This window comes from Phoenix dactylifera, chromosome 6 (assembly GCF_009389715.1).
Source record: "Phoenix dactylifera cultivar Barhee BC4 chromosome 6, palm_55x_up_171113_PBpolish2nd_filt_p, whole genome shotgun sequence".
Lineage (NCBI taxonomy): Eukaryota > Viridiplantae > Streptophyta > Magnoliopsida > Arecales > Arecaceae > Phoenix > Phoenix dactylifera.
Genome location: NC_052397.1, coordinates 160351 through 169704, shown reverse-complemented (window position 1 = coordinate 169704; position 9354 = coordinate 160351). Strand labels below are relative to the sequence as shown.

Below are 9354 nucleotides of genomic sequence, written 5' to 3'. Positions count from 1 at the left end.
TAATCCTTGCACGAGCTTGATTAGGATTGGAGGACTAACTCCGACTTAGATTTGACCAGGATTGGAGTACCATAGTTTTGGATGAGGCCTGTTAACACCAAGTTTACAGATATGAGTCTGCCACTAAATGAAAGATACTTTCTTTTCCAATGCAGCTAAACATCTTTCAATTCAATTCTTTGAAGTAAAAAACATCCAGCATGAGTTAGGGTGATTCTCAAGCTTGAGTGGAAGGCCTGAGTAGCAAAGGTTAGCGATCAAAGAGTTGCAACCTTCGTACCAAAAAAAAAGAGTTGCAACCAACACAAGACAAGTAAGAGAGCTTTTCATGAACATCTAGTCCGGATATGAGCATGAAACCCTAGAGAATCAACTCGAGAATGCATACTTGAGTCTTCTGAACCTTAGAAAAGTTTAGCATATCATCAGCATACTGTAAGTTGACATCCTCCATATATCAGCGGGTTCCCTAGTCCTTCTGTTAGTTTGACAAAGACAGCCTTCCGAAGGACTCTGCTTAAAGGTCAACAACTAGAATAAAGGGGAGATGGGGGGTCCCTCTGCCCTTAACCCCCATCTCCAGAGTAACCCATCATCAATGTCTTCGTTGACGCATACCGCCAATTTGCTAGAGAAGAGAATATTCTGCATCCAACTAATCCATTTTTCCAGGAAACCATGATGCTGAAGGATATGGATTAGAAGCTCCAGATCGAGCTTGCCAGATTCCTAGGTTCCCTCGTAAGCCAAGTATGATAGAGAATTTCATTGGCACACAATATGTTATCAATAATAAAGGCCCCCTGTTTTTGGTAAGCAAGAATAAAGGCCCTTCAGGAAAGCAGCTTGAGGGTGATCCACCAATGAATCCAGGAAGGACACAAGGCTTGAGGCAAGAACGTTCGAGATAATTTTTGTACACCGGCGGCTTAAGCTTTTTCGCCTGAATTCATATAAAGCTGCCGCCTCTTTCTTCGACAAAAGAGAGAGATCCACGTAATTCAGCCTTGATATGTCCAGATTCTGTCCATGCAACCGGTGGAAGAGCGCCACAAGATCTTGTACCACCAAATCTCATAAGAAGCATTGGAACGTTATCGTGAAGCTGTCTAGCCGAGGCCTCTTATCCCCTTTAAAACTTAGAACAGCCCCTTTAATCTCATCTTCAGTAGAAGGAGCATCTGGCAAAGCTTAGATCAGTGAATCTTTTAGGATAGATTAAACACCAATCCAAAATCTAAAGGAAGAGAGGAAAGAAGTAGAACTTTGCGCTATCCACAAAAATATTCTTGTTCTACTTAAATTTTTGTTCTTTTTTCTTTAGTACATTTGCTCAAATTCCAAACCTTTGACCGTCCGGTCGTTCCTTAATGTCGAGCCTGTGCAAAACCGAGGTGGAGACGCAAAACTTATATTCTATAAACAATAATAGTGTTAATGAGGATAATATTTCCTTGCAAATACATGCATGACCAGCCAGGACTCCGGCCGGCCAAATCTAATCTCAGTACATGTAATCAACGAGACACAATTTGGAAGAAGATCCGGACCATGGAACTTGAAGTGTGACCACCTGATCCTCGTACACGAACTCTGCTTCTTCTCCATTGATCCGGCAAGCGGCCGGTCTCACCGATGAGAAGGCCTTCATCTCACCTGCCCCCTTGACTTCAATCATAGCCTTCAACTCTTCAGCGTCGAACGATTGAATTGCGCCACCAGAATTCAGCATGTTCACAAGCCCAATCGGCGCGAATTGTATCGTTTTCTTAGAAGACAGGACCCTCACTGGCGACACCGTAAGGAGCTCGTAGTCAAATGGATCCAGAGAGACATCTACCTTGTCTTCTGGTTTAAGCAGCTTGAGCTTCTTTGCTTGGAACATGTACGCTGCAAATAGCTCCACTCCTTCAAGCGAGATTGGATTCTTCCCATTCTTCCACTCGACATCGGCTGGGCTTGCTGATGCTGTAATGGTGTGTGAGAATTCAGCAGCGGACTTGTTCCTCCGGGCTTGAGGGCTCCAACCTCCTCCTTGGCAATTGAAGGCTCCGAGAACTCCAGCGAACTTCAAAAAGAAGGAAGGAAATATAGGTTCAGCATACACTAGTTCGATTTAATGAGAGACCCGATTAATTTGGATTCGGAGACCATGATAGGAATGTGGAGATATAATTCATCCGGCATTCCCACGTCCAAATAATTGAAATGGAACCAAGTGAAATTGATTCAGGCCATACCCACCCACTGATACTTCCCAAAAATAACAGCTAGGAGTGGGGGACATAGCAGATAGATGACTCACCTTGTTGAGGTTCCAGATCTTGAGCACGGTCTTCCCATCATGTAGAGGATCCTCGAAGAGGCAATCTCTGGTAGGGAGAGCGTAGTGCTCGCAGCGAAGGATTGTACCGTCGGGCAATGCGAGGGTCTTCAAGAGCGCAAAGTTGTGTCGACCGACGGAGTCGCTCGCGTAAATAGGGCCACCGGAGATTGCCCGGGATGCCGCATGGAAGGCTGCGCACGGGTGGTTGGACTGGAACATGTCCCAATCCGGGTGAATGAAGCTCCCCATCCACAGGCTGTTGTAAGCACAGTGGACCATGTGGCAACCTTGCAGCCAGAAGGTGCCGTTGGGGTCCCCTGATGGATCGGTGCACCAGAAGTCATCTCCTGCATCCATTAAGATCAATGGCATGGATTCAGTTTCACGTTCAAAACTAGAAGGCCCATGTCCAGCGGGACTTTAAAAAAAAAAAACAAATAGGGAAAAACTTAGAAACGAAATTGGGCGCACGCACCAACTCGACCGAGGGAGATGGACTCGGTTCCGAGGAACATGAAGTCGTTGCAGTGCTCCATACTGGCAATGGCCCCGTTGCCTTTGAAGTGCCTCTTAATGGAGGCTGTGAGTCCTTTGTAGTAAGCCTTGGCCAGCTCGACTCTGCCGCCATAGTCCTCGCATAGCATCTCTAGTAACTGCATCAAGAAAAAAAAAAAAAAAAAGCCCGATGAGAATTGATATCCAAATTGGATACGCAACATGGGTTTTTTTTTTTTTTTAGGGAGATCATCATGGGTCCGCTAGTTGTCCGACATTTGTCATATGACCTAGTAATTCTACTGCCGACTAATCAGCAAATAGATATCCAAGGTATGGCCGGGTTTGTAGGGCCAAGTGTCGCACTAACATCCATCTAGATGGTGCCACGTGATTGCAACAGAAGAACTTTTCCTTCTTGTTCTATTATTGCCCCGTCTCCCCAAATCCCATTTGAAAAAAAAAAGGAGATAAATATCCCCAACCCCTGGATAACGCCTTCCACCTCTTGACCGTCAACGCTCTTACTGCTAAATATACGATTTGAAGATTGAAAACATGGTTTGATAATTAAGGCAGAAAAGCTAGAAAAGAAAATAGACCCCTTCTTGTTGCTCCAAGCTAGTCTCATTCTTTGCCTAATGTAGGAAGGGTCGATCATTTTATTAAAAAAAAAAAAAATCAAGGTTGCCACAGGTCTTGGTATTGGAGATAATATGGTATGTGGTAACTTGTGGTTTAAGTCATAACTGACCGCCCTAATCCAAAAGAGAGTCATGATCGAGGTGCGTATCACTATGTACCAAAAGGCATCCAGCAAATATTAAATTGTATCCAAAATAAATAAATAAAAATTAAATTGTACCGCCCAAGTTGCAGCGCAACCACCGAGGCTTTTCCACGGCATAGGATAATAGGAATAGCAGCAGATAACATTTTTTTTCCATTTCGGGGCGGGGGATTGGGGGGGTAGTTGGGTGGCTTGGGGAATTGAAATTTAGAGAGGGTTGCGTGGAAGACAACTTACATGTATGACGTCCACCTTGACCCCGTCTATGCCGATTGACTGGAGGTGGGAGTGCATAGCTTCGTACAGCTCGTGGGCCCGCTCCGGTGGGACCAGACCGACTCGGTTGTTGACGATCTTGTCGACCGCCAGGTCCTCCATTGTCATCCGGAGGCCCGGCGAGAGCTTGGGCGTCACAACCTTGGCATCCGGCAGGGCAGGCATCCGGGGCCTCAGCCCTCCCCAGTAGCCGCACAAGGCATGCCACACGTACACATGATCTATGCTCTCGAAGGCCGCCTTCAGGTCCCTTACGAAGGCCCCCATGCCCGTACGAGCAGGGTCTTCCTTGCTCCTGTAGTCGCGGAACTTGTAGTTCTCCCTGAAGTCGATCAGCCTGCAGGGCATCTGCTCCCCTGCCGAGGTTCGGTTCATGCCTGCGCCTTGCTGATCCGCGACCGGATCATCGTCGTCGTGGCAGATGGACTGCCATCCGTCGTCGATAAGCACGAACCCGGGAGGGCATCCCCCGTCGGCGAGGGCCTTCACGCCCCCCCAGACGCCCTCCGGGTGCACCTTGAGGTAGAAGGCATCCCAAGTGCACCATCCGAACTTGTCGATGATGCCTGGAGGAGTCTTGTCCTCGAGGAGGTTGAAGGTCCCTAGATGGGACTGGACGACCCGCATCGCATCCTTGACGAGGATGTAAGGGTCGTCACCGGCATGCATGTACAAGGAGGTCCTGAAGAAGGAGCTCCTGACTCGTGTGGAGCCGCTCTCCACGCAAATGTCCACGTAGTCCTCCTCCCCGGGCTGGAGGGAGGCCCGGAAGGGCCCCTCGATGAGGGGGAGGAGGAGGACGTAGGGCCGCCCGGCCTCGGAGCGGTCGAGGATCATCATCTGGGTCTCGTGCTCCACGTCGCTGCCCTTGCTCCCCACCCAGTGGGTGGTCCACCACACCTTGAACCGGAAGATGCTCATGAAGCGAATGCCGTGGAGCCTCCCGAGGGGCACCACGTGCCGGCTTCTGGAGATTCTGGACTTGATGAAGCCCACGAAGCATCCGCTCGTGTCGACGGCAGCCTTGCTCTTGCAGACGAGGGAGGACGGGGTGATGACGATGTTAGAGGGGATGTCAAGGAGGAAAGGGTGGCGGTCGTTAACAGTGAGATTCCGGCCCTTCAGGGAAAAAGCCGACGACCGAGGGCCGTCGTCGATCCCTGTAAGGATGTTGGTGGAGTTCTTGCTCAGGTTAGGAGCCATGTGTGGGGTGAGACCTAGAAAGAGCTTTGAAGATGAGAGTCTGTCAGTACCAAAAACAAAAAAAAGATGGGAGTCTCTTTTGCTAGTAGGTAGGAAAATCGGCTAGGGATCAAAGCTAACGGTTGCGCTTGTGCAGGAACGCCGGAGCTCTGTAGGTCTATTTATAAGGAAACTCCGGGTCCCGCCGAGGTGTGGTTACTTTGCTGCGCTTCCTACTTTCCCCCTTCTCGCATCGTTCTTTTTTTTGTCCCCTTTCTAAAATTATTTAAAGAATAAAGCGAAGCAACCGAGCGTGGGACCGGAGCCGGATATGGTTATTTGACACCGTCCATTGTACCACCCTTGGGTTTTTTGTTCTATTTCCAAATTATTTATAGAATAAAGCGAAGCATCCGAGCACGTGACCGGAGCCGGATTTCGTGCTTTAGACATGGAACAGTAATTCGGATATGGTTACTAGACACCGTCCAGGGTACTACCCTTAGGACACGTATCTTGCGGTTAAAAATAAACTGTCATGTCGGCGATCTCCTCTCTCTCTTTCTGTTTTTTTTAATGGGGTTTGTCCTGTCGGCGATCTTCTCCGCGTTTTCCTGTCGGCGATCTTCTCCGCGTTTTCCTGTCGGCGATCTCCTCTCTCTCTCTCTCTCTGTTTTTTTTTTTAAATCCGCGCGCTAGTTGGAACTTTCTTCGAAACACTTAACGACGGTCAGCGAATCTCGTTCGGGCCAAATACGAGAGTAAAATGATATGGTGAATAGCTACGTTCAAAACAGTCCATGCGGCTTGTAATTCCGCCTTAGGAAGAGATGAGGGAATTGATTTTACTGAGGCAGCATACAAAATCACTCCATAGCAATCTGTAATTATGTATCCTAGACCAGCTCTACCATTCGACAAGGAAGCACCGGAATGTATCTTAACAACATTACATAGTGAAGGTACCCATGACACTTGATAGAAAAAATATTAGACATGTTGACCTTAGCTTAGATCGACCTTCTTGATCTCGATATTAATCAAAATGAACGATCTTGATGAAATCCGAGCTGTCATTAAGCTCAAACTAATAAAAATCGACAGTTATGGCGGCACTGCATGATCGGCATAATTGTCATCGCATACTTTTCATGCGAGACGGTTACTACGTTATTAACGCACAACCGACTGTTATCATATAGTTATGGCACATTGTGCCAAATTAGGTCATGGATCAATATACTACCTGTTGCTGGAAATTGGACCCGGGGGCGGCCGCGAACCGAGGAGGAGGAGCTCCGGCGAACATTGGCGGACGGCGATCCGTCGGCGAGCGGCGTCCTCCGGGGGACCTGCAAGAAGCCGGTGGCCGGGCTTTTCCGGCGTCGGCCCTCCGATGCCTAAGTCAGAGGGGGGCTTAATTTTGGAGAAGAGAGAGGGACTGTATGTGAAGTCCGAAAAATCTCCTTGGGAGGAAGAAGCCTCCTCCCTTTTAGAGGGAGAAGCTCCCCTTTTATAGGGAGAGTGACAGGGTTACCTGTGATGTGACTGGGCGAATTAATGGGTTACCGTCACGATTGGACGTGGGCGTGGAAGTAATGAGTTGCCGTGGATGGCCCATTCCCATTATGGGAGGAGATGGCGTGCAGCCAGAGCTTGCTTGAGGCGCGCAGTGCAGTACATTCTTGGGAATGACGAGGCGTTGACAGTCGTAGCAGAGTATGGTTCCTGATTAATATGTCGTGGCGTGGCCGGCAAGTAAAACATGGTGCGGTAAGGCGGCTGCAGGGCATGGCCGCAGCATATAGACGATGAGGTCGGCCTTCTGAGGTCAGCTCAGCCTTCTGGTCTTAGCCTGCTGTGCTCGGCCTTCTGTGCTCGGCCTTCTAGTCTCGGCCTTCTGTGCTCGGCCTTCTGTGCTCGGCCTTCTGTGCTCGGCATTCTGGTCTCGGCCTGCTGTGCTCGGCCTTCTGTGCTCGGCCTTCTAGTCTCGACCTTCTGTGCTCGGCCTGCTGTGCTCGGCATTCTGGTCTCGGCCTGCTGTGCTCGGCCTTCTGTGCTCGGCTCGGCCTATGAGCTCGAGCACTTGGATGAGCTCGAGAGCGGAAGAGCCCGAGCACTTTGATGAGCTCGGGAGCGGAAGAGCCCGAGCACTTAGATGAGCTTGCATAAGCTCGGCCTGGATGAGCTCGATCTTGCTGACGGATTTGGGTGCTATAATTGCATTTGTGGGGTGGTCCATTTTTCCACCAACACTACCCTATATAAAGGGCTGGCCTGATGATCTTGAAAAAAGAGGCTCATTTTTTGGAGATACATCTTTACAAAATTTCTCCCTACCATATTCTTGCTCTATTGTTTTGATTTAAGCATTGGAGGAATCCCTGCTAGAAACTTTTCGGCAAGTGGACTTTTTATAGGTTCACCTTGAAGGCGACAAGTTCTACCTCGCCTAAGTTTCATCCGACCACACTCAGCTCGATTCTTACCGACCTCAAAGCGAGTTGAGTAGCATCCCAGCCTCGATTTAGAATTTAGCAGCAATAGATTAGCACTTCAGGAAGGGTCAGCTATATCGACACCGAATGAAGGAAGAAATAATCAATATGAGGTTACGAAGGGGTCATGGTGCATCCCATGCCTCGCAGCGCCGTGCTTTGGCCTCATGAGGTTTCATTGCAGAGTCTGGAACACACCCCCCGATATAGCCTGCTGCACTTGTGAACACTAAGCAATTTAATCAACTCGTATAGCAGATACATGCCTTGATCATGGTAATTCAGTGCTTACAACAAATAGCAATGTGGCCGGAACCAATCCGACCAAAACTTAGTTAGCCTAGCCAACACTCCCAACAACCAACGCGTCATATGCACCAACTCAACCAATACACATCATACTCCCAACAAAAAGCTTCACTCCTCATCGCCATCCTCATCCTCGTCGTCAATGTGAAGACTGTTGAAATCCATCTCTAGATAAAGTCGAAGGACTTAAACTCAGCAGTCTTCGAATCCTTTCATAATGGCATTGGTGGCATTTTCAACGGACACTGCCTTGAATTTGTATGAAGAACAAAATTCCTCGACTACTTTAGCGGCCCTCTCCTCGGCTCTACTAGCCATCTCCTTGGCTTTGGCAGCCTCGTCCTCGGCTTGAGCAATTTTTACAAATAGATCTGCTACTCGCTTTTCATATACTAAAAAGGCCTCCCTAGCCTTAGAAAGATACACTATCGAAAATCATCGCGCGAGTCCAAGCATTGGAGGCTTGAGCTGCTACCGACTCGATCTTTTCCTCAACCTTCCTCGTCCTCTCCTCAGCTAGTCGAGCTTGCTCCTCTGCCTTCTCGAAATCGGCCCTCAATTTTGCCTCGACCTCGGCAACTTTTTGCTCAGCAGCCTACCTATTCACCTCAAAATCTGAGACATGATGCCTAAGCATCATAACGACCTCGTACATACAGTAGGCTTCATGGGTATGCTGCATAAATAAAGTGACCAGTATCCAAAGTAAAACACTGAAATTTGGCATAAAAATACTTACTCAAATGACCGAGGTGAAGGTCTCATCAATTAGTTTGGTGACATGAACATACCTTACAATGCTTTTGTCAGCCTGCAATTGTATAGCACGAACGATATCTTTGGCCACCAGAGGAGGCGTCAAGGCTGAGTTGGAGGATTTCACCAGCCACCTTAGAATATAAGACTCGGAGGTAGGAGGAACAGAAGAACTTAGGGCAAAGGATGAGCTTGGGCCGACCCGAGCTAAAGTAGTTGTCTCGGACGAGGACGAACAAGAGCAGCGGATGACGGCTGAGTGAGGATGACCCCTCTAGGGGAGCTGACTTGATTGGCGACACAATCTCGACCTCGGGGTCGAGCTCCACACTTTTGTCCAAGGTTTTAGTGCCTCGGGAACAGAGACTTCGAAAATAGAGGCCTCAGCTGTAGCTTCACGTCTTCTTCTTCTTCTTCTTAGGGGATTCACCCCTAGATGCCGCAGCCACTCTCTTGCGTTTAGCTTTTCGAAACAATATCATCGTCACATTAATAGCGCCTCGAGAAAGCTCTAGAAAAATAATATCTAGAGACAACCCCGATATGATAGCACTTCAAGAAGATCAATCGACACATTAAAACTCTCTTCTACATGTCTTGTTTTTTATCAAAATAATGATACAATTTTCATCATTAGAAGTGGAGGGCAAGTAATGGAGAAGATATTGGACATCTTGACCTCAGCTTAAACCGACTTTCTTGACCTCAGTATTAGTCGAGGT

At 48.3% G+C, this 9354-nt stretch overlaps 1 protein-coding gene across 1 annotated transcript; it reads right to left on the bottom strand.

Annotated features, from left to right (window-relative positions):
* Positions 1 to 1395: 1395 nt before the first annotated feature.
* On the bottom strand, positions 1396 to 5251 carry LOC103703782 (galactinol--sucrose galactosyltransferase). Its single transcript, XM_008786760.4, has 4 exons — positions 3849 to 5251; positions 2802 to 2979; positions 2306 to 2673; positions 1396 to 2068 (listed from the first exon to the last, which is right to left on the bottom strand). The coding sequence occupies exons 1-4, from the start codon at positions 5088 to 5090 to the stop codon at positions 1505 to 1507; spliced, it is 2352 nt and encodes a 783-aa protein (XP_008784982.2). The 5' UTR covers positions 5091 to 5251; the 3' UTR covers positions 1396 to 1504.
* Positions 5252 to 9354: the final 4103 nt, after the last annotated feature.

What these genes read in the sequence shown, in the direction of transcription:
- LOC103703782 (XM_008786760.4), bottom strand. Translation starts at nt 5,090, where the DNA reads ATGGCTCCTAACCTGAGCAAGAACTCCACCAACATCCTTACAGGGATC. An exon ending in CATCTCCCTCGGTCGAGTTG is followed by an intron (nt 2,674 to 2,801) that starts GTGCGTGCGCCC and finishes TAATGGATGCAG; the next exon opens with GAGATGACTTCTGGTGCACC. An exon ending in AGATCTGGAACCTCAACAAG is followed by an intron (nt 2,069 to 2,305) that starts GTGAGTCATCTA and finishes TTCTTTTTGAAG; the next exon opens with TTCGCTGGAGTTCTCGGAGC.